Below are 22,874 nucleotides of genomic sequence, written 5' to 3' on the forward strand. Positions count from 1 at the left end.
ACGGGCGACACGGAGCCTGATCGGTTGAACTTTATGCATGTCACAACAAGAACCTATACAGAATCGGTCTTCGTTACAGAGTGGTGCCAACCTGCTAACTCCAGTCCTCTAGTCTACAACGTTTCATCCCTCCTTCTCGTCGAGCGTACAGTGTCGTGCTCGATCTCATCTCAACGGTATGGCCCCTAGCCGCCGTCCTCGTCTATTGCTCTCCTTGTTCGCGCGGGCATGCCCCCGCTCTGGCCGTACGTCCCCAGACTGACACGGCGTCCTTTCGCGCCCTTGCCTCGCCCTCGGCCAACCTGAACGACAGCGGGGGCGTATGCGTCCGATCCTCTTCTTACCGGTCCGCTCGTAGCGCCAGCAGACGGGCGTCGGAGCTCAGCACGGCCGCGCTCGTACGCTGGTATGCCAGCTCCGTCCTGGTCGAGCAACTCGATTCCGCGGGAAGAGAGCCAGGCCGCCCAGCGCCGCATCATGGCGCAGTCGCCGCTGTCGGCCGCCCACCGGCCGAGAGATGGGGGCACCCAAGTGAACCCGTCCACAACGACTTTCTCGACCTTCTTGTGGCCCGACTCGGCGAGCGAGAACAGGAAGTTGTTGCCCTGGGGACGCCCATCTTGCGGCTCTGCGTGGTGAGGGGATGTACTCGCGTCTGTTTGCGTTACACGCGGCCAGCGCGGGACGGAGAGTACGGACAGACGGCGGCTGAACAGCGCCGGAGCCAGAGAGGCGCTGTCGTGCAGCAGCCGATGCGGCATCGCGAGGTGTAGGTGCTCGAGGTTTGGGTGGAGGGAGAGTGTGTCGGGAAGAGGGAGCAGATCACGGCGCGGGAAGTCCGGAACCGCGACGTACGTCAGACTCCGGATCTTGTCCCCGTGCCAAGCTTGGAAGGCGCGTACGCCGCCCCGCTTCGCGTCGTCGCTATGAACTAGCAGAGAAGGAGAGTAGGGCGATGTCACGAGGCGCGTCAAACGGGGCAAGTTCGCCAATGTCAGTGCGCACAGCAGTGGTCCTGGCGTGCCGTTCTTGAATGTGAGAGTGTGCAGATTGGCCATCGAGAGCTGTGGTCCTGCCTCATCCTCCTCCTCGTCGAGGTCGAGCTGCTCGTCCTCCTCTGCCCGGTTCCCAACCCAGACGAGACCAAGCACCTCGAGTGCCTTCGTCGCACGGAGTAGGCGAATCGCAGCCTCCTCGTCAGCCGAGTTGCGGAGATGCACGCCCTCCAGTGCGCGCACTGTGCGCATGCACGGACTGTGCCGGAGGTCGGTGAGCGAGACGCCGCTGGGTGGGAGGCGGAGATGGACAACGCTCGGCGTCAGCTCTAGCAGCGCCTCGAGAGCCTGTGTCACAACCGCAGCATCTGCGCCAAGGTAAAGAGCGCCAGGATCTAGCCTGCTCAGGTCCAGCGTTGTGATCCAGCGACCGGGCACGGAGTGCGGGTGTAGGTTGATGTCGCTCCACTTGCGGTCGCCCGTAACGACTGAGTGCGCCAGAAGTGCGACGTTCTCGCCGGTGAGCTGTGGCTCGGCGTACAAATATCGTGTAACCAGGAGCTGCACATGTGTGATGAGGTGGGATCAGGTCGTTCCAGCATTCCAAGGTTCGTGGATACGGGTCAGTGCATGGAACCATAAGAGAAGTAAGCCGGGAAGCAAGTATCAGCACACGTTCGCGACCACATGGAGCGACTCACCTTCCACGTTCTACAGACGCGCATCATTGCGCGTGCAGTCTTGGCGACACGGACCCGCGCGTCGTCCCGGTCCTTTGCGAGCTTGCGTGCTGTACGTCCCCCGAACTCGTCCCATGAAGGGTCCCAGTGTCCCTCTGCGAACGTCGGTCGGTCATCGAGATCGGAAGAGCGTCGTGTAGGGAGGAAGGGGTCGGTCGGGAACGAGCCGTGAATGCTCGGGGAAGGTGCCGGCGTCGGCAGTTCGTCGACTCGGGGGATGCGGTCTGGATAGCCTTTCGGTAGCACGAGCGCTGCCTGGATGATCTTGCGAATGATCTCGACGGGCAGGACGGCCTGCGGAGGGCTGTTCATGCGCTCCAGACGCGCAGTGAGGGCATAGCTCCGGTCGATACCTGATGGTAGTGGGGGTGGCGAGGAAGGCCGTGTGTTGCTGCGAGTGAGCGGGTGGCCGATCGTTGCCGCGCGCGGGGGGTAGGACGACGCCAGGTCCGATGTCGGCCAGGCGTCCCAGGCCGTTCTCATCGTGATTGAAGGGAGTGGCGAGGGTGAGTGATGGAGTGTGCGTTGATAAGTATTGATATAGCTATTGGTGAGAACAACAATGGTGTGCGTCTGACTGACGTCGTTCGTTCGCTGAGTCGGGTTCTCGGGATTGTCAGGGTTTCAGACTCGGATCACAGTGCTGATGGATGCCGAACGCTCAGCATACCGACACAGCCGATACCGCCGTTCTGGCCCCTCACTGACGCGCATGCATTGTTACGTTACAGACTGTCTCCATCAGCCCACATGCATGCACGTCTGTCATCCGAGAAGCTTAGCATCATGTCAGGTGGTCGACTAACGGTTCTACTGATCTGCTTGGGCCGCTATCATTATCGCGCCGGATTACGGCAGCACGTTTGCACTGTAGTGGATGAGTATGGCCACCGATATCCTGCAGTGTCCGAGCGTCACAGAGTGGACAGCTGACCATGGCCCTAGTCCCCCAACGTAGCTTAACAGCGAGCTCTTGTACGACAGCCTGACTTCGGGCTCTGTTGCATGCGACCCAAAGTCTCACGTTGCAAGTTGCCGCCACCCCCGCATCCCAAAGTGAGACGTCGGCTGTCGGCCGATTCGGAGTTTGGGCCTGGTGGGCCAGAGATAGAGCCCCGCACGCGCCGCACGCACGGTCCGTGTACGGCGCTACACGGCGGAGGGCCCAACGGAAAGTCACGAGCCCCGCGAATCAGTCATGTGTGTCATGTGGCGCACGCTAGTCACTCTACTGCAGAAACATCGGCTCGGCTCGACACTACCTCCTCCATCACTTCGAGCTCGAGTGTTCCTATTTCTCGTGTCAGAAGTCAGTCGTCAACTGCTCAAATATTCTCAAGATGCTGCACAGAGCTGGCACAAACTATAGGAATGCTCAATTCATCATGATAGTACAGGTGGGCTACTGACACACTGGAACGGCTTGGGGCTTGCTCACGCGGCAAGAGCGTCGTTGGCGATGGCCTCGACCTCACGCTTGTGCGCAACCTTCGATCCGGTAGCGACAGAGGCAGAGGGGCCACGGCCAGAGTAACCAACGCGCTTGCCCTTGTGGTTCTGAGTGTGGTCAAGAGCAAGCTCCAGACGGGGACCAATGTAGGACCAGGCACCGTTGTTCAGCGGCTCCTCCTGGCACCACATAATGTCCGCGTTCTTGTAGCGGTCGAGGTCTTCGACGATGGCGGAATAAGGAACAGGGCTGATCTGCTCCAGACGAACGATGGCGACGTCCTTGATACCGCGCTTCTCACGCTCAGTGACGAGCTGGGTCCAGACCTGACCGGAACAAAGGACGACACGGCGAACCTTCTCGGGCTCAACGAGCGATTCCGGCGCGTGCTCAGGGAGGTAGCGCTGGAAGACGGAGTCGCCAGTGAACTCGGAGAGGTCAGACTTAGCGAGCGGGTGACGGAGGAGGTTCTTTGAGAAGAAGACAACCAGGGGCTTGCGGAAGTCACGGTGCTGCTGGCGACGGAGGACGTGGAAGTAGTTGGCAGGGGTCGTGGGGTAGACGATCTGCATGTTGCAGTCCTGGTGCTGGCGCTCCATCTGCTCGGGGGTGGGGAAGACACGAGGGTCGTCGTCACAGAGCTGGAGGAAGCGCTCGAGACGACCAGACGAGTGCTCGGGACCCTGACCGTCGTAACCGTGGGGAAGCGAAACGACGAGACCGGTGCGCTGGAACCACTTGCGCTCACCAGAGGCGAGGAACTGGTCAATGATACACTGGGCGTTGTTGGCGAAGTCACCGAACTGAGCCTCCCACATGGTGAGAGAGTTGGGGGAGACGAGCGAGTAGCCGAACTCGAAGCCCATGGTGCCGTACTCGGAAAGGTGCGAGTTGGAGACGGTGAAGGAGCCCTGGTCGGGGGAGACGTGCTTCAGGAAGGTGTAGGTCGACTCGTTCTCCTGGTCGTGGACGACGGCGTGACGCTGCGAGAAGGTACCACGCTCGACGTCCTGGCCGGAGACACGGACGTGAGTGCCCTCAGTGCAGAGGGTGGCGAAGGCGAGAGCCTCGGCAGTCGACCAGTCGATGCCCTTGCCCTCGGCGATAGTCTTGCCACGGTTCTGAATGATACGGGCAAGGTTCTTGTGGGGGGTGAAGCCCTCGGGGAAAGTCGAGATGACCTTGCCGGCCTCCTTAAGCTTCTCCTCGGAGACACCGGTGGGGTGGTGAGGGAGAACCTCCTTGGCGAGCTCCTCGGGCGAGGGGAAGCCCTCCCACGAGGACGAGAGCCACTCACGGGGCGAGGGGGTGTACTCCTTGGAAGCGTCGAAGGCCTTCTCGAGCATGCCCCAGACCCACTGGCGGTGCTCCTCAATCTCCTTGGCGGTGAAGGTGCCCTCCTTGATGAGCTGGTCAGAGTACTTGCTCAGGACGGTAGGCTGCTTCTGGATGGCCTTGTACATGCGAGGCTGGGTGAACGAAGGCTGGTCAGTCTCGTTGTGTCCGTGGCGACGGTAACAGACAATGTCGACGACAACGTCCTTCTTGAAGGTGGCGCGCCACTCGGCAGCGAGCATGCACACGAAGTTGACGGCCTCGACGTTGTCACCGTTCACGTGGAAGATGGGAGCGTCAATGGCCTTGGCAATGTCCGAGGGGTAGGGGGTCGAACGCGAGAAGCGGGGGTCAGTGGTGAAACCGATCTGGTTGTTGACGACAATGTGGATGGTACCACCGGTGCCGTAGTTGGCGAGGTGGGAGAGACCCATGGACTCGTAGACGACACCCTGACCGGCGAACGCGGCGTCACCGTGGAGGAGAACGCCCATGGCCGAGTCGTGGGTGCCCTCGTCACCCTCGAAGTGCTGGATGGCACGGGTCTTGCCGAGAACGACGGGGTCCTCAGCCTCGAGGTGGGAGGGGTTGGCAACGAGCGAAAGCGAGACCTTCTTGCCCGAGGGGGTGGGGCGAACGTAGTTGGCACCAAGGTGGTACTTGACGTCACCACCGCCGTTGTCGGCACCGTCCATGTTGCCGGCGAACTCGTTGAGGATGGCCTCAATGGGCTTGCGGATAACGTTGCCGAGAACGTTGAGACGACCACGGTGGGGCATACCGATGACAACCGACTTGACGCCCTTTTCGACGGAAGAGTCAATAAGAGCCTTCATACCGGGGATGAGCGACTCGCATCCCTCGAGACCGAAACGCTTCTCGTTGGGGTACTTGGAGGCGATGAACTTCTCGAAGAGCTCCGACCAGATGGTACGGTCGAGAATCATACGCTTCTCCTCGGTCGAGTACTTCCACTGGGTGGGGACCTCGACGCGCTCACGGATCCAGTCGCACTGTCCGCGGTCCGAGATGTGGACGTACTGGACGCCGATGTCGGTGCAGTACATCTGCTTGAGCTCCTTGATGATGTCACCAAGAGTGAGCTCGTCACCCTGAACGGAGCCAACGAAACGGGGGAGGATGCCGGGGCCAAGCTTGAACTTCTTGTCGAGGTCGGCCTCAGTCCAGCCGTAGTACTCGAGCTTAAGCTCGGGAGGGGTGGTGCCGTCGAGGTCGGCGTCGTTGATGCCGAGGGGGTCGAGCTTGGCGATGTGGTGACCACGGACCTGGTAAGCACGGACGAGGAGCTGAACCTTGAGGTAGTCGTTCAATTCACCACCCTGGCCGTCAAGGGAGATGGTGGGGTTGCCTCCGGGGGTCGACGAGATGCCGGGAGGGGGCTGGAAAGCCTGCGACGAGGGGAGGCCCTTGTCAAGGCCCGAGAAGTAAGCGTTCCACGACGAGTGAACCGACTTGGGGTCGTTCTTCCAGTTGCGGTACATCCTGTAGTATGGTCAGCGAAAAGTCCGCACCACCATGGCGTCATGTTTGTGTGGCACTCACTCCTCAATGTAGTACTGGTTGGCACCGTTGGCGAAGGCGTCGTTGGGCGAGGGAGCGACAGCCTTGGCCTCGGTGGCGTAGGCGCGGATAGCCTTGGGCTGGGCGACATAGGCGGCGAGCGCGGCGGGGCGGACCTGGTTGAGGCGGGCCACGCGGGGGAGAGCTCGAGGTATTGAGCGGAGCATGGTGGAGGTTTTGCGGAGAGTAGTTATCGGGAAAAGGGGGAGAGGGGGGAGGTTGGGAGGGAGGGGAGGAGGTAAAGTGACGAGTAAGTCTTGCTCTCGCGAGGGACTTGCTCCAGTCTCTTGTTGGAAAGAAGGGGAGAGGTGGTGGTGGTGGGGTTTGTGATGGCGAGGAGTGACAGCACCTTGTGACTTTACGTGTTGTAAAGTGGTGTGGTGCAACGTCGTTCTGTGGGAAAAAGCTTCCGCACGTCAAGGGCCCGCAGGGCCCACGGGTGCCGAGCGTACTTCCGTCAGTTGAGTGCAGACCGAAAACGCCGACGACGGGAAAACTGCCCGGTTCCGCCTGCCCCACCTCCCCTCTCTGCCAACCGCTGGCCAGGAAGAGGTTACTGCGTGCATGCATCGTATTCGACGGCGAGTGGCGAGCACTGACGCATCCGTGTGCTGTCCAGCTGACCTCGAGAAGCAACAAAAAGACAACAGTGTTACGAGTGACATTGTAATGAAAAAGAGCGCCGTGCATGACAATCCATACCATAACCCTGCTTCACTACGTCAGTGTAATGCCTCACGATGGTGCACGGGGGTGCGCCAAGGCGGATGTGCGCGCGGGTGCGGCAAAATCACACAAGCTAATGCTCAGCGGACTGACTATAGTGAGAGTGACTGACTGCATCTGGATTTTCGCTAAGCTGGCCGTTCGCCCCTAGGCCAAGCCAACGCCTCTGCCAGGTTTCTTCGTTCGCCCCACAAAGGCAGCGTGCACATGATCTTTGTATTCACCGTTGGCCGCCGAGTATTCGCCGTCGTTTGCCGCGCATTAAACTCTGGAGCCAATGCCAGGTTTGACGATCTGCACGGGGTCTCTGCTACTGCTGTGGCACGGGGACATGCCGCCCACCGACAGGCGAGTCTGGACCAACCACAGCTCCCCACACGGGAGACGTCACCTACTCTCCCACGCTCGATTCTGCCGCTCTCTACAGTGCCGCCGGCTCCAGCGGCCCCAGAGCCTCCGCTGATGTGGCAACGGACATCACCGACACTCCTCATGTCCGAAACGCGTGCGCACCTCCGACCATGATCGGCCTATACTCAAGCTGGGGCCTCAATGTCTGGGTGTGGCACAGGCCTGCGGCATCGCTCAGGTCGCGGGTCGGCTGCTCCTGCGTCAGCCGATGTCGGTGACACAGGTACCGCAGCGACAACGGGGCCGCCGAGGGCGTCGATAGCGAGTGCGCTAACTACGTTTGCGCCTGGGCCTGATCGGCTGGTCGCTGTACACGGCAGCGACTCAACTGTCGCGGGCGCAGTCTCACGTGCCTCGAGCTAGCGCAGCCACTCGGCGAAGGACGGCTCGGCCTCGTCCGACACGCGTTGCCCCGCACTCCCTGCACGGTGCGCTCGACTGAGCGGATTGTGAGCGGAGTGACGTCCTTGCGATCAGCGTCCATGCGTGCCGACAGCGAACAATGCAAGCTCACGTGAAGGGTGTAATTGTCCGAAACGCTCGGACTCTTTCCCCACATATCTGTTCCCCGCAATGACGCCTTACCAGCGCCATCGTCTCATTCGGCATATCGGCATGTCTGAACCCGCAAAAACGGAGCCGCATAGGGTGCAGTCAGAGGCAAAAGGATGAGTTGTCGGGGATTCGAACCCCGGTAAGCTGCTATATCTTCCAAGTAATGGAAGGCAGCCATCTTAACCACTGGATCAACAACCCAACTCCTGTTGTTAGCGCGAGATATGGCCGCCGTGAGCGGCACCCGCCGCGGTGCCTGGGCGCCGTTGGTATGTGTGTGTGCGCCGATCTCATGTCAAGGCGCAACGAGTGCCATGCCGGGACTGTCGGCAATTGCGTAAGGTCTATGGCCATTCCACAGCAGTGGTCTTAGGACTTTAGTGATTGGAACAACCAGAAGATCGACTGGAGTTCAATGACACTGCCTCTGGCATCGAGCTGACAGTGGTTTGCCGCTAGAAGGCGGAGACAGCTGCAAGTGGCAGCGTACACCGGTGCAAGACCGAAGGAGCGGAAAAGGATGATACTTGAACTGCCGAAGCCTAGAAGTTAGACTGTGATGCGTGAGTTGAGGACATCCCTCGCTCGTTGAGGAGTCGAGTGGGTACCCGCAGGTCTTACACGTGCCACAACTCTGTTCACCACACGCAATTACACTGGGCCCCTCATATTCTGCCTCTCCGTGCATCACACGTAAGGCTACCGGAGCTGACGAAGGACGTGCGGCGTACAGCAGGAACGCCGAGAACCCCCGAACGACAGACTTGTTGCATTCAGCGTTATGTGACAGTGGCTCTCCCGCCTGCCTGCTGCCGCAGACGCACCTCAGCACGCGGCCATGATACCCCGCCAGCCTGCAAGATCTGCGCGCATTATCAGCATTCTCCGACTGGATCAGTCACCGCGAAACACGGCGGGAAGTACAATATCAGCAAGACCCGATGACGTGTGGAAGCGGAGTGGTGCAAGTGGGGATGGTGTGATTGCGATATGTGCTGTCTGCTCTGAAACGAAAGGGAAGCCCAGCGTGAAGCCGACGTCGCGAGGGGTAGCATTCTCTGACGCCTTCCCCTGGCATGCCCGGCACGTCTGGCAGAGGAGATAACGCGATCAGCGAGGACACGTTGCATCCTCCACTACGCGTCCTGCCCACGCTGCCCACGCGTCCGCGCGTTAGTGCCCCAACGCCGTCGGTGTATACGCAATCATCGTCCGATGCAGTGAACGCCGCATACCCTGCCTCGGCGCCGTGTGCCGCGTGGCGCCTCGCTGCCACCAGTGCACCAGTGCTGGTCTGTGGACTAGCTGAGGGGCACAATGGCCTGCCTTCCTGAGTCTGCCGAGTCTGGCAATGTGCGAACTCCGATCAAGCCCCGCCCTTCAATCACTCAGCACCGCCTGGTCGGATCGGCTACCTTCGACAGCATCGCTGCCAACGTGTCACCTTTCATGCAGAGAGCCGACTTGTCCAGGCGTCTTCACGTAGCCCCGGGGTTCCAATTACCCCGGAGCACACCCCATTTAGCCACGCAAGCTACTGTAATGGCTGAGTTGGCAGAATGGTGGGCGACCTTCGGCGGACTGAAATCAAAGTGCAATCTGATTACAGAGCAATTGACCGGGCGGATGACGTGCCAGGTGGTGCGACGTCATAGTGCCCGATCATTTCACACCTGCTCTCCCCAAACAGCTGCCTGAACTCTCACAGCTCGTATCGCACCAGACAGAGGACGTCTCACCGTACACAGAGCGGAGATGCAGAGCCGACAGCCCGCGTCCACGTTGTGCCCAAACCGAGGCTTGTTGGGCTGACTGACTGATTCCTGGTAGGATAGCAGGTAGACGCCGACTGACCGACCCCGGACCCCGGAGCCCGACCTTTTAACTCTCACGCACACATCGTCCTTTCGTCACCTCGGGCAGGCATGCATAGCATTTCTGCTCTACAGTGTGGTTTTACTTCTCCTTCGTTCTTTTCTTCTGCGTACTGCGCCTTCTCGTCGTCACAGAGCGGGAAAAACGTCCGCTTAGTTGATCTTGAGGAGCTCGACCTCGAACTTGAGGGTCGAGTTGGGGGGCTGTGGTTGTCAGCATGCAGTTCCATTCTCCGGCTCACAATGACCGGAGGGAAGCCCCTGGCTCCGTAGGCGTAGTCAGCTGCTTTGTTAGCGATGTTCTGATGCAGAAAAGGTGTAGAAGAAGGTGGACGACGGAAGAGGAGTGGTAGTTGGGTGGACAAGTGCCACAATCAAACTTACGGGTAGCGGTCAGGACGGCCTTCTCGCCGAGCGAGAGCTGGGGAACACCCTCGTCCCAGCCCTTGATGACCTGGCCGACACCGATGGTGCACTGGAAGGGCGAGCCGCGGTCGCGCGACGAGTCGAACTTGGAGCCGTCGGTGAGGGTACCAACGTCTTGCCATTAGCTAGGTTCAACCATCAGGCAGCTTACAGTGGATGGTGACCTTGTCGCCCTTCTTGGGGAAGGTCTTGCCATCTCCAGGCTTGATAACCTGACTGTCAGCTACGCTTGGGACGTAAGGCAGCTCGCCACCCCTCGTTTTCTGCTCGAGACGAGGCGGAGAGCAACGCCAGCGCCTTCGGCGCCGGGCGGCTACTCACGTCAACGGTGACACCCATTCTGGAAAGAGTCGTGTGGAAGCTGCGGGTAGCGGTGAGGTTGGAGGTGCGGAGGGCGCGGGTAGCGGTGGGGAGGACGGACTTGAACATCTGGAAGAAAGGAAAGAGGGAAAGGTAGATAACTTGAAACGACAGAGAGCGAGCAGTGCGAGCGAGCGAGGTGCACCGGATGCTCACGCCCGCTGGAAATGGTTTAGGGCGTGCGGGCGTCCAGCGTTTGGACGGCCTACCAGGCGCGAGAGCCGAGGAAACCCGCCGGGACCCAAGGAACACCCCAGAGCCTCCCACTCATCCCAGACGGTCGCCAGTCGCGCTGCGCGTGTCCTCCTTGGCTGCAGCGCTGCCAGAGCTTGCGGAGGCAGATAACTCCTCCCTCCCTCTTCGCCTCTTCCGGTGTTAGGCCCTGGGCGTTTGTGGCGTGAGACGCACACACGCCCGAGCTGTATGGCGGTGCGCATGCGCATGCATGCCGGGCTAACACGCAGGCAGCCACCACGGCCACGCCGACGACGCACTGCCGCATGCATGCATTGTCGTCTGCACGACTACGGATCAGACAATAACATCAGCCTACAGGTGCCGTGGGCCGCAGGCCCCGCGTGCCGGGTTCCGGTTCACCTGCAAGACCCCATAACCAAAGTGAGCACCCTAATTCTTGCTGACCTGCTGGAATGTTCCTGACCGATGGGCAAGTGATGTCACACCTCGTGCTCAACCTGGTACACCACTGCACCGTTGTTTAGTCTTCCAAGCTGCCTTACTACTGCAGCTCGCCTATGCATATGCTTGGTAGCCTGCACTCCACGCTGGTGCGCTCTACAACTACGATTCTACTACTCTATGGTGATGGACAGCATGCGCACCTCGTCGTGCGGCCGGTCGTTCTTATCGACGGGCACGTTCTCGATCGAGTGCACAACCTCGAGGCCGCCGACAGCGCGCCCAAACACCCTGGACGTCAGCGATACATTCATGCTTCCATGTCACGAGTCATCCTGAAACGGAGGCGCCGGGGTCCGCAGCATCGTTACCGCATGCGGTGCAGCCGTCCCTTCTAGAGCAGCTGCTTTCTGGGACCATACTCTTCGCTCCGTAGTAGCCGAGGATGTGCCTGCTGCCCGGATGGGTGACGGGAGCCTCGGACCTGCGACCGGCGACCTCGGCCACCAGAGCGTACTCACGTGTGCTTGTTATCCAGCCACGGCGTTGCGACCGTCGTAATGAAGAACTGGGAGCCGTTCGTATTCGGCCCCGCGTTCGCCGACGACAGCGTGTACGGTCGGTCGTGCGTACCGAGAGGCGAGAACTCGTCCTCGAACTCGCCACCCCAGATGCTTTCGCCCCCGCTGCCGGTGCCCGTGGGGTCTCCACCTTGAATCATCTGACCATCAGCTCACAATCCCGCCTAGGTAGCTGCTACGATGGTACTCACAAACTTCTTGATGATGCGGTGGAAGATGACATTGTTGTAGTACCCGTTCTTGGCGTGGGTGACAAAGTTCTCAACCGTCTTTGGCGCAATGTTCGGGTACAGCTCGAGGCGGATGTCGCCCATGTTGGTGTGGATCGTCGCTGCTGTCGGGAGAGCCTTCTTCTCCTGCTTCTTCTCAATGACGACGGTGCGCTCTTCGTGCGTCGGGCGCTCGTTGAAGACGTCACGCTCGCCGCGTGCGTCGTCCTCGTGCCCGCGGCCGAACATGTAGAATCGCTGCTTGCGGTACGCCGTCGCGAACAACGTGTCGTCGCGCGCGGCCTTCTCCTCCAGCAGCGGGTTGGACGACGCCGCCATGGCCAACGTCTGCACCTGCTTCAGCGGCGCGCCCTGGAACAGTGCCAGATTGAGGAACCGCAGCGTTTCATCCTTTCCGATCACGCGTGCGACCGTGTTCGTAACGGTGTTCACGACCTTGATACCCAGCATCGTGGCGTAGAGCAGCATGGAGCCAGACTCGTCCCACACGGCGTTGGCTGTACGGAGCGCTCCGCCTGGTCCACTCTCGCTCGCGTCAAGTTCGCGTTCGACCGCCAATCGACGTCCAAAGTCCATATCATCAAGCTTGAACACCGCTGTGCCAGCCTGCTGCATCTCCTCGACAGCGGAGAGCGACTCATCATACGTCCGCGTCAGCTTGCCGGTCAGCGTGTTGAAGACGTGCACAGTACGCGACGGCAGCGCAAGGCACGCCCAGTGGTTGCCGTCCGGGGAGAAGGTGACAGAAGTCGGGATGCTCTTCGTCTTCTTGAAGTGGAACAGATCCGTCGCACTCTTGTACTGCCACATTCCCGGCACAGAGGGGAGACCCCACGGTTCGCTCGGTTGCCAGTACTCGACGAAGCCCGCCTCGTCGGCCGACACGACGCAGTCGTACTTTGCACAGTACTCCATCAGGTGAACCGGTGCGCGGTGAATCTTCTCTAGCACATGCAGCGGCTTGCCGTCTCCGCGTCCGTCGTATATCCGGATCTTGGGCGAGTCAACATCGCTAACGGCGAGAAGAGTCGAGCCCGATCCCGGCTCATGCACCCAACAGACAGCTTTCGGCGTGAAATCAAACTTGAGAATGTTGATCATGTCAAAGTTGACAACGTCGAACACCCTTCCCTCTCCACCGGGGCCCCCCTTCGCCGATTCCGAGACTGAGGCGAACATGGCTCCGTCCGCGCTCGCACTGACGGACACAATTGCCCGAAGCGATGTCCGGTAGTGCTTTACAAATTCGATGCCCGACTCTTGCTTCTTCCACAGCTTCAGATGTCCATCGACTGACGTCGTGATCAGGAAGTTCGTTCTGGAGTCAGCTGGACGGCGCGACAGATTGAGATCAGATGAGCTCACTTCGTCATCGTTACAAAGTTGATCGAGTCGCGGTGCATGAAACTCTTCCAATACCGGTCAGCCTCAGGCAGGTTGTCGAGGTAGAGCTTCTCGTGCGCGAGCTTCTTCTTCTTATGCACCTTCTTCTCGCCGGCGCCTGGAATAGATGGTCCAATGTCATCGTCTGAGTCATCTCCACCTGTCGGCATCGGTCCTGGTCGTTAGCTCTGCGTGCAAAAAGAGCTGCGATGCGCCGGAGAAGGTCACCCGCGCGTCTTCCTTCCTCAAAGCCTACGCCCTCCGTAACTCGCAACCTTCCCTGGCGTCAACTCTGGGAGAACTTACCAATCTCCTCGTCCGACTCCTCCTCCTCTCTCGGTCGCTTCAGTCCATCTTCGGCCATTTCCGCTGCAATGGGGTGTAAAGGGGGTTCTGAGCTCCTTGCTCGACGTCAATTGTTGTCATCTTTCCGGCGCGGTCACGTGATTCACACACTGATCGTGCCTAGATGTGGAGGGTCAAGGAAGGCAGGACACCCCGACTCTCACGAGATGGTTTATCACTCGTCCACTACAGCAAGCAAAGGGTGCATGGGTTGGCTAGTTAGGGGAGGGGCCAAACACAACTCCCATGCAACGGTCCACACGAGCGCTGCGTTCTAGAAGCAGAGGCACGTCGCTTAGATTCGTATCGTAATGACCCACTCCACTTCGGCACCACTCCACATCACATTGCACGCTGCTGCCCTCCACCTGAGTCAAACGCGACGTACGACGACAAGGTTTCGGTAATTTGCCCTGTTTGGTGTTAGGCTTTCCTCGACGTCAATGTCACAGCCCACTTGGACCAACCTTGTCAATACTGCGCAAGCTCAGTGGAAAGCACGACGTCACAATCGACCAACTTCAGTATGGAAAGATCGCCAGTCCACCGACATCGATCTGCCGTGCAATCTCCTGCTGCTGCGTATTCCGTATTCCATGCATGTGCAGAAAAAACCTAGGGGGTTCAGCATATGAGCCGATACAGCGTCCTTGTGCAAGCGAGGCCTTCCTGCGATGCTCGTCGTCCTTCCCTCGTCGCAGGCCCATGCCACTGCTTTGCGTGGGTTCTAATTGGTACATTTCCTAATTTGTTGATACTCTTTCGCTTATCTGAATGTGAGAGAGGAAAAGAAACGTCTTCTAAGCGATCAAACCGTGCTGGAATGTGTGTTGCCGAATGAGTTGTATGAAGAGAGGGACGAAGCGTGCAGGCAGCGGAGCAGGTGACCTGAGAGGCGCAGACGAATGTAGAGAGGTGTGTCGAAGTACTGAATCGCCTGGATAGCTTCGAGGATGAGATTGATGAGTTGTGGGGGTAGTTGTATTACTGGATATGAGAAACAACAAGAACTCGATAGCGACAGAGCTGCTTAATAGCTCTGCGCTGTGGGGTTGTTCGGGGGCGACTGGTGGTTCTGCAGGCTGTTTGTCAGCTTCGTTTCAGGGAATCAAGACTTACCTCTTTCGCTTCGCCTTGGTCATTTCCTTCTTGAGCGCAGCCCCGTCCAGGGGCTTGAGAAGCTCAAAGGAGCAGAGCAGGTCTTCCGAGACCGACATGACCGCACCAAAGTTGTCGAACTCTCCACAGTAGTTGGGCGCAGAGAACACCGTAACGAGTGTCCGGTCGTTGTAGAACTCGTATCCGTCCTCCACAACCATGTGTGCACGGCAAATGAGGTCCATGTCGTGTGTAGCCAGGAAGGCGTTGATGACGCTCTTGCCGTAACAGAAGGACACTCCACGCTCATTGTCCTCCCAGTCAAGCGCCGTGTCCGACGGGTCGGACCACACCAGGTCGTTGAGCAGACCGTAGTCGGGCACGTCGGTCGGACGCTGGATCCGTCGGATGTCGTCCATTGACTGCAGGCTCGGCGAGAGACCACCGTGAACACAGAAGATCTTGCTCGCGACGATCGAGGCAATGGGCAGCGCGTTGAAGACATCGATGAACGTCTTCCATGTCTTAATGTTCGTGCGGCGCTTGCACTCGTCGTAAAAGCCGTACACGCGGGTAACGTTGGCGCATTCGTGGTTACCGCGAAGAAGGAAGAAGTTCTCGGGGTACTTGATCTTGTAGCACAGCAGCAGCAGGATCGTTTCGAGCGACTGCTTTCCACGGTCAACGTAGTCGCCCAGGAAAAGATAGTTGGCCTGGGGAGGGAAGCCGCACATCTCGAACATGCGAATCAAGTCGGCGTACTGGCCGTGGACGTCTCCCACAATCTTGACCGGCGGGCTGAGCTCGATGAGGGTGGGCTGCGCCAAGAAGATCTCGCGCGCAGCGGCGCAGACGGCTGCGATTTCCGCATTCTTGAGAGGAGGCGACTTGGTGACCTTCCCGCTGTAGCCGGCCTCGAGTAGTCTGCTGATCATGCTGTCGACATCAAGCCCCGAAGCGTTCGACGGCCCGACGCTGGTTCGGCTAATGGTAGTAGTGAGGGCATCGCCCGGAGTCAAGGACGATCCAGAGTTGGTGTGCTGGTGTCCGGGGAGCGGAGATCCGGAGCGGGCTGGTGACGTGCCAGTGGGAGGTGGCGGGGAGGTGTTGAGGAAGTTGCGGTTGCTGGGAGTGGTGGGAGAGACAGGTGCCGAGCCGTCAGGTGGAGTCGCGCCAGTCGCTCGGATAGCGGGCGAGTCAACTGCCGGGCTACGGGGCGGCCCATTCGTGGAACTAGTCGTCAGCTAAACAGGCAATATGGAACAGGCCGCAACTCACATTCTGCTGCTGCGGGTCGAATCGTTCGCAGAACCGTCGTAGCGAGGTGCGTTGGACAGCTTGGTGGATGCGAGAGAATCGGCTAGATCATTGGCAGAAAGTTCCTTGGACCGGGTGCGGCCCATCTTCTTCGAGGGAGACTGGCCCATGGTGGAGACACTGGATGATCAAGAAACAGGAGAGGATAAGAGGACGGGGAGGGAAGACAGCCCAACTTTGAACTGGGGCGATGACGAGTTGGGACTGGCACCGATGGTGTGTTGGTGTGTCTCGACGACTCGAGGTTCGTAATACAAGGTGAGAGGCGCGGAATAAGTTCCAGTCGGAAAGCTTAGGTCTGAACGTCGGTGCACGCCTGGTAGCTAGTAACTGCTGGACGGTGGGACGAAAGCGAGATACGAAAGAAGGCCCAGGTGTCAGAATTGAGCGAGTCTAGGTGGGGCGACGCGATCCAAGCTTGTGGTTACCGCTTGCAAGCTACCAAGCACACTGATGGGCGGAGTGCGGTGCGAGAGTGGTGACGGGGAGAAAGGAGGGATGAGTGATGGAAGGAGGGTTGCCGGGTCTCGTGGTCGACGGATGGATGGGTGGATGGAGGATGGAGAGTGACAGCGAGTCGATGGAGCGTGGTGTTGGATGGTTAGAGTTGGGCGAGTTGGGCAGCCGAACTGGTGGATGGATGGACGGACAGCGGTGGATGCACGATTGCCTGAGTGGACTGAGTGGCCGGTGGCCTGGACGGTCCGCCTGACTGCCTGACTGGGCCGACTGGGCTGGGTGAACGGTTGGCTGGCTGTTCTGGCTGAGTGCAAGTGCAGGGCGTCGGCTGGGCGCGCCGCGGGCGGGCGGGCTGACGCTGGGTGGTGAGTGGGTGTGTCCTGGGTGTGGGTGCTGGCTGGCGAACGAGCTTGCGAGCTGACGGCCAGCTGGGCTACCTGGGCTGACCTGGGCTGAGCTGATGTCTAGCGAAGACACAGTTGAGGTACGGGAAGGGAAGCGGCCACGCAGGGAGCCGACGGCGGCAGCGCAGAGACACCACGCCAGAGCCAGTGATCCAGCCAGCCAGAGCGCAGGAGCGCAGGCAACCGCGCGGAGGCGAGGGAAGGTATCCCTCGCTCGCTAGCCAAATGCCCCTTGCTGACCATGGTGGCTTGCAACACACGCAGGGAGCTTGACCCAATCTGGCCATATCCATCCATCCCTTAGCACCCCACCCGGCAACCCTCCTCGTTGGCACCCGCCCCTGTAAGGCCTATGAGCGCGCGTAAATCCTCCTGGGATCGACGCTGTTGTTCCCTTCTGAGTGCGTATCTCGAGTAATGCGCAGTCGCACTAGTCATCCAAGTTTCTGTCACCACACCGTACACCCAGTCCGACCCATCCCGTTGAGCCTGCAAGCATCGCCTTCCCCCGCCGCAGCCTCACACCCGCAGGTCCGCAGGAGCGCAGACTACCGCGCCGGCTTCGCATTCTCTGTCGGCTCGTCGCGCATCGGCACCCTCGGCACACGACGTCCACTGATGTACAACCGTTCACTAGCTGGAGACTTGATGCATCGCTTTGCCCGTCATCATCCATTGCACTCACCCGTAACCCACAGGCACCCGACCTTTATCCCCGGATGTGAAGCCATGTGTGGGATGGGGTTGGTACTAACAAAGCTCGGCAGGATTTCTTAGTCCTTGACAGGGAAGGTGAGCAGCTGACCATGAAGTCACTCGACCATTGGCAAGATCTCATGTCGGGCAGGTCTTGGCGCTTTTGCGTTGTGGTCTAAACGCGGTCAATTTTGATGCAATGCATAGATTCCACGCTGCGCGCTGCGAGTGATGCGGTGGCGCTGATGGCAACGAGACTCGTCCTGCAGGTGCATCGTTGAGGTCACGGATAGTCATGGACGATGCTTCGCAGCCGCTGCGAGATGATGAACGAGTCCAGACACTGACGGCGACACCGCTTCGTCGGCGCGCGGCGCGCGGCGCGGCTACGGAGGAGTGGAACAAAAGATGGGATGGCGCAGGGCCTGGAATCTAAAGGTCCTTACACCCTGAATCAAGCGCACAGTCCTATTGCCCTAATGAGCTGATGACGCTGAGTGCTGAGGATAGCAACGATGATACAGAAATATGGTTAATTGATATTGCATAGCGGTCATAGGGTGAAGAACACCTACACAGATAACTAGCATGCGTATGTACAAGGTTCAGAAGTTCTCAGCGATTGGATCTGTGACTTAATGCCGCATCACAATCGACCCGAGGCTGCTGCGAGCTGTGCTCCAAGTCGCTGAGGCAATCCGGATTTTCAACACTACAGACAGCGTCAGCGAGGAAGACACGAGCCCGTTGCGTGGTTTCGGGCGGGTGTCGCGCTGGCAGGTTGAGCATTCAGTCACGAACGTGAGACAACAGTCCACGGTCATCTGACGTAGGGCCCGTAGGGAAAGCGCAAGCGTGATGGGAATGCAACGCGCCTTTTTTTGCCTCTTTCTGCTTACATGAACAGGTACGCACAGGTACAGGAGGTACACGAGAGTGCGGATCAGAAGAGACGCGCGCCTCAGTCGCAATTCATGGATCGTCACGTGCGTGAACCGCGGCCAAACCTGAGAGCAAGAGGCGCCTCTCTAACCTAGGCAGCCTTCATGAGACAACCGGTGAATAGCACTGCGCGCGCCTGGACTCGTCTCGAGCTGATAAGTCTCGTGCCTGACGCCCTCACATCGATCACCATCGTGAGCACAGACCCGGAACCAAACGAGAGTTTATCTGGAGGGAGCGCATAAGAACCCGGTCATTAACAACCACAATCTCTACCGATCCCAATCCAGGAACTCCGACTTTCCTGTCCACTTCATCGCATCGTATTCTCCCGACTCCTCAGAACGACTCTTCGGTGTGCGCCGGTCATCTACGGGCGAATACGCATAACTCTTTCCCTGGAACACGCACTTCGGTGCATTCGCTCACCACCACGCGGCACGACCCTGTCTTCCCTTCTTCCTACAACCCCTGACGTAACCGGCTCACGATGGCGGACGCAGCGCACGAGCTCTCGTCCTTCCTCGGCGAGCACTTCGGCGCCGAGGCGGCCGAAATTCTGATGGATCCTCCCGGTATGGAGCCTCCGCTAGCCCAGGAGACCGCTGAGGCTGTCGCCGCCGCGCAGGCTGTGCAGCAACAGGAACAGGAGCATCTACTCGACAGCGAGGAGATGAAGGGCACCCCGCCGCCTAGGGAGCGGAAGGACCTTTCCGGCCTGGAGATCACAGCGACATCACTGCGAGCCGAGAACGAGCGGTTACGGAAAGCGCTCGCGGCGCTCGAGGGCGAGGAAGCCCATGCGACTGTCGAGTCGCTGGAGACCGGGGAGGACGGCAACTTGATCGCCCAGCATACCCTTCGAGAGCTCGCCTCCGCAGCTGTCAGCGAGGCTGCCTTCGCCACTTTCGAGAGCCTGCAGCAACATCTTGAGCAACAGGCTCAGGCGCAAGCTCAGGCTCAGGCGCAGGCTCAAGCCCAGGAGGAGCAGCAGCAGTCGCTTGACGTATCTGCTGCTGCCGCTGCTGCTGCTGCTCTGGCCCCACCGCCAATGGGTGAGGCTTCGGCGTCCGACTTTCTGCACGGACTTGTGGCGCAGATCACTGAGTCTTCGCCGAGATCTACTACGGCGGACCCCTTCCTCTTAACGCAGCAGGCGCTCGAGGCAGAGCTGGCGTCAACCCGCCAGGCCATCGTGGAAAAGGACGTGCAGCTCCTCAGCGCCAAGGAAGGGAGCACGCCGGCCGCTTCGGTCCCGCCGACGGACCGGACGGTACTTGAAGCGCAGAGCTCTAAGAACACGATCGCACTCGAAAACAGCACCAAGCTGGCGGACGTGCTCCGCGACTTGGCTCAGCGGCTCGAGGCCGATGTCGCTGCGCTCAAGGAGGACATTGCTGCTCGGAAGGCTGAGCTGCAGTCCATGGCCAGCGAGGAACAGGCACTTGACGTGCAGCGCGGTGCGCTCATCGACGTGCGGGCGTACGTGGAGGACGTGCTGAAGATGTGGAAGGAGGTGAGTAACTTTCGAAGGCGTTTCCGTGGCCCAAAGCTAACGTGGCAGAAAGGAACACTGCCGGCTGCGCCCTTACCGCAGTTCCCGTTGCTCCTCCGAACAACGCAGGACCCTGCAGCAGGCGCGGGTTTCACCCCGCCGCCATCCTCGCTGCCCAAAAAGCGCGGACGCCCAGCTCGGTCCGCGCAGAAGGCGTCCGTCGTGCCCGCCGCCCTCGCGCACCTGGTCCCGGATCAGGAGACGGTGCGCCAGCGCGAGGCTGACACGCCGATGCGAAGGAAAGGTATTAAGCGCTCCAAGCATGAACTCGAGCGTGAGAGGCAACGTGAGGCAGAGGAGGGAGAGATGATGCGCAACCTCGTCGGCATGGGCGTATGGGCTAGGGACGCATACGATGTGTCGATTGAGGACGACTGAGCAGACCTTCGAAGGACTCCGTCAATTACTTGCGCAGCCAGCAGGGTGATAGGTGGGCCCCTCGGCAGCGCGCAGTTGGGCAACCAATGTTGTATCCTTAGCCATATATGTAAGACACTACACTTCACGGGCTTGCGGTAGGTATCGCCGTATATCCTAGCAGACAAGCGTTAGAAGACTTGGTGCAACCATGTCGAGGTGCTGTTGCCGATCCATCTATCACTCATCCCGCCGACCCATCCAGTCAGCGCGTTCAGTCAGCTCAACCTCAACTGCACTGGTCGCGACCCAGTTCTGCAACTAGAGAAGTGTACATGCCAAAGAAAGAATGCTAAACAATGCGTTTTTGCGCGCCAACGTGCGCCTACTGTGTCCCCTCCTCCTCCACGACTCGGACCTTGTGCGTCGCCGAACCGTTGGTGGGGGAGGTCTACTCGTCTGACCGCCTGGGCAATTTATCGCTGCTCAGTGGCCTCAGCGGCCTCAGCGGAGACAGCGCCCTCAATGAGCTTCGGGGCAACCTTCTCTTCCGGGTTGGCCTCGATCTGGGCCTTGATGCTGTGCAGCTCACGGAAAAGCTCGGTACGGAGGAGCTGGCCGTAGGGCGTGAGCTTGGACGCGGGCAGAGAGAGCTGGGATGTTAGCTATTCATCTCTGCACTCGTAAAAACAGCTGAACCCGGCTGTATCTGCTTGCGCGGCATCGGCTCCATGGGAGCGATAGAGGCCAGATCAGACGACCATCGCCATTCGCCAAGGAAACAGACCGTTCCAAGGCAGCGCAGCTCCGGAGTAATTCCTTAGACGCTTAACCCTCGGCTCGGCTTTCCTTTCTGCCGCGATACTGTGAATACTTACAAGCAGGCCCTCGACACCACCAGCCTTGTCGACCGTCTTCTTATCCCGCGCCGCGAGCTTGACGCGCTTGAGGTGCGGTCCGCGCACGAACTTGGACTCGTTGAGGTTGGCGAGGTTCTGTGCAATGGTCGGCGCACCGCCAAGAATGTTAACGGGCATGTTCATGATGTGCACGTTCGGCTTCCAGTTGCGCCGCGTCTTCTTGAGCGAGAAGGGCTTGTTGTTACCCGACTGCTGCGCGGGAAGGGGCAGAATGGCGGGGTGCGCCTGCTTCGAGAGCAGCTTTCGCGCGCCGAAGTTGCGCAGAGGGGCGGACATCGTGGGCTCTGGAGGAGTGGTGGTGTGCAAGGTGTGGTAGCGAGCAGCGTCGAAATCTCGGCGTCGAGCACTGGCGAGAGCGCTCGCAAAGAGCAGAAACGGGCGTTTTTTTCTGAAGTCTCCGACCTCCACATTTCCCACGTGGGAAACCCAAACCGGCTGTGCCTGGTCCACTCTTGGGTGGGAGGGTAAGTGGCATCTTGTCGTGGTGGCTGCAACCATGCACAGGTGAGTCTGCTGAAAATACTGATGCATGTCGCTATCAAGTGATCGATTAACATCACCTGAGACCTACACCCCACCCTCCCACTCGGTGGCGTCACCACAAGCGGCAGTCGATAGCAGAGAACGTCTCTGACCGGGACCTGTGGCGCCGTCACAAACGCACACCGCGGACTGCCAACTTGAACTCGGTCTTCCACGAGTGTGGGGAGGCTAGAGATTCGAGAGATTTGAGATTTGAGAGTTGGGGAGTTGAGAAAAAGGTGAGATATTTGAGAGTTAAACGTTGAAGCCATGAATTAGAGCCTTGGGCCGGAAGGAGCCGAGAGCTGGATCTCGGGAGATCGTGCACCGTCACACAAGGAGAGGCAGCCCCACATGAGACTTCTTGTTGCCACGGTACAGGGTAATTGCAGTGCCCCCAATAGCCACAATAGAGACCTGCAATCAGCTCTGTTCCAGGGCACTTGCTGCGACGCTTGACTCGACTGTAGTAGAGCGAATCTGCAGCACTGGGGATCGTCGTAAATGTAACTCACTCCAGTTCCTCCGTCATACTTCTTGCTGCTACCATGCACTCGCAGCGTGGTCGTCGAACGCCATACGCGACGTCTTCGCGGCTTTCGACGTCGCTTACTCCCTTGAAGGCCTGAGATAGAAGGACTGCACATGTGGCGTCACCGCCGGTCACACGGGCCACTCAGTGACCTAGCAGGTAAACCTTGCCTATCCGCGGGTGAGTGATCGTGCCACGTCACTCTTGCCATCATGTAGTGGCTAGCCATACTGTTAGCTCGGGCACTGCCTACAGAACAGCAATGTACTCACTGTACACTGCCCTGCTACAACACCAAACGTGTTAGGGTGATAGTACAACTTCACCTGCTCCACCTTGCGGTGGGGCTAACTGCCGATCTGATGTCAGCTGGTCCGGGTTCGTGGGAGCGTTGCGCCCCAGCTCTCTGGCTGGGCCACTCACTCGATCTCTCTCGCTGTA

The 22,874-nt window shown here is 59.5% G+C and overlaps 7 protein-coding genes and 1 non-coding gene across 8 annotated transcripts; 1 reads left to right on the forward strand and 7 right to left on the reverse strand.

The window, feature by feature from the left end:
- Positions 1-185: 185 nt before the first annotated feature.
- On the reverse strand, positions 186-2,218 carry A1Q1_03925 (uncharacterized protein; the record flags this gene model as incomplete). Its single annotated transcript, XM_014322350.1, has 2 exons — positions 186-1,556; positions 1,697-2,218. 2 exons carry the CDS (start codon positions 2,216-2,218, stop codon positions 186-188), a joined length of 1,893 nt encoding a protein of 630 aa, XP_014177825.1.
- A 951-nt stretch (positions 2,219-3,169) lies between these two features.
- Positions 3,170-6,268, reverse strand: A1Q1_03926 (oxoglutarate dehydrogenase (succinyl-transferring); the record flags this gene model as incomplete). Its single annotated transcript, XM_014322351.1, has 2 exons — positions 3,170-6,023; positions 6,084-6,268. The coding sequence occupies 2 exons, from the start codon at positions 6,266-6,268 to the stop codon at positions 3,170-3,172; spliced, it is 3,039 nt and encodes a 1,012-aa protein (XP_014177826.1).
- A 1,639-nt stretch (positions 6,269-7,907) lies between these two features.
- A1Q1_t520 lies at positions 7,908-7,994 on the reverse strand. Its single transcript has one exon. It is a non-coding gene; the product is annotated as a tRNA-Gly (tRNA).
- Positions 7,995-9,820: 1,826 nt separating this feature from the next.
- On the reverse strand, positions 9,821-10,522 carry A1Q1_03927 (macrolide-binding protein FKBP12; the record flags this gene model as incomplete). The annotated part of the gene is made up of 5 exons (XM_014322352.1): positions 9,821-9,871; positions 9,910-9,950; positions 10,052-10,207; positions 10,245-10,356; positions 10,415-10,522. 5 exons carry the CDS (start codon positions 10,520-10,522, stop codon positions 9,821-9,823), a joined length of 468 nt encoding a protein of 155 aa, XP_014177827.1.
- A 900-nt stretch (positions 10,523-11,422) lies between these two features.
- Positions 11,423-13,650, reverse strand: A1Q1_03928 (peptidyl-prolyl cis-trans isomerase; the record flags this gene model as incomplete). The annotated part of the gene is made up of 5 exons (XM_014322353.1): positions 11,423-11,546; positions 11,614-11,813; positions 11,865-13,221; positions 13,269-13,446; positions 13,593-13,650. The coding sequence occupies 5 exons, from the start codon at positions 13,648-13,650 to the stop codon at positions 11,423-11,425; spliced, it is 1,917 nt and encodes a 638-aa protein (XP_014177828.1).
- Positions 13,651-14,746: 1,096 nt separating this feature from the next.
- On the reverse strand, positions 14,747-16,156 carry A1Q1_03929 (uncharacterized protein; the record flags this gene model as incomplete). Its single annotated transcript, XM_014322354.1, has 2 exons — positions 14,747-15,962; positions 16,008-16,156. The coding sequence occupies 2 exons, from the start codon at positions 16,154-16,156 to the stop codon at positions 14,747-14,749; spliced, it is 1,365 nt and encodes a 454-aa protein (XP_014177829.1).
- Positions 16,157-19,037: 2,881 nt separating this feature from the next.
- A1Q1_03930 (uncharacterized protein) lies at positions 19,038-20,480 on the forward strand (the record flags this gene model as incomplete). Its single annotated transcript, XM_014322355.1, has 2 exons — positions 19,038-20,063; positions 20,112-20,480. The coding sequence occupies 2 exons, from the start codon at positions 19,038-19,040 to the stop codon at positions 20,478-20,480; spliced, it is 1,395 nt and encodes a 464-aa protein (XP_014177830.1).
- Positions 20,481-20,935: 455 nt separating this feature from the next.
- A1Q1_03931 (uncharacterized protein) lies at positions 20,936-21,655 on the reverse strand (the record flags this gene model as incomplete). The annotated part of the gene is made up of 2 exons (XM_014322356.1): positions 20,936-21,112; positions 21,338-21,655. 2 exons carry the CDS (start codon positions 21,653-21,655, stop codon positions 20,936-20,938), a joined length of 495 nt encoding a protein of 164 aa, XP_014177831.1.
- Positions 21,656-22,874: the final 1,219 nt, after the last annotated feature.

Source organism: Trichosporon asahii, assembly GCF_000293215.1.
Source record: "Trichosporon asahii var. asahii CBS 2479 unplaced genomic scaffold scaffold00070, whole genome shotgun sequence".
Lineage (NCBI taxonomy): Eukaryota > Fungi > Basidiomycota > Tremellomycetes > Trichosporonales > Trichosporonaceae > Trichosporon > Trichosporon asahii.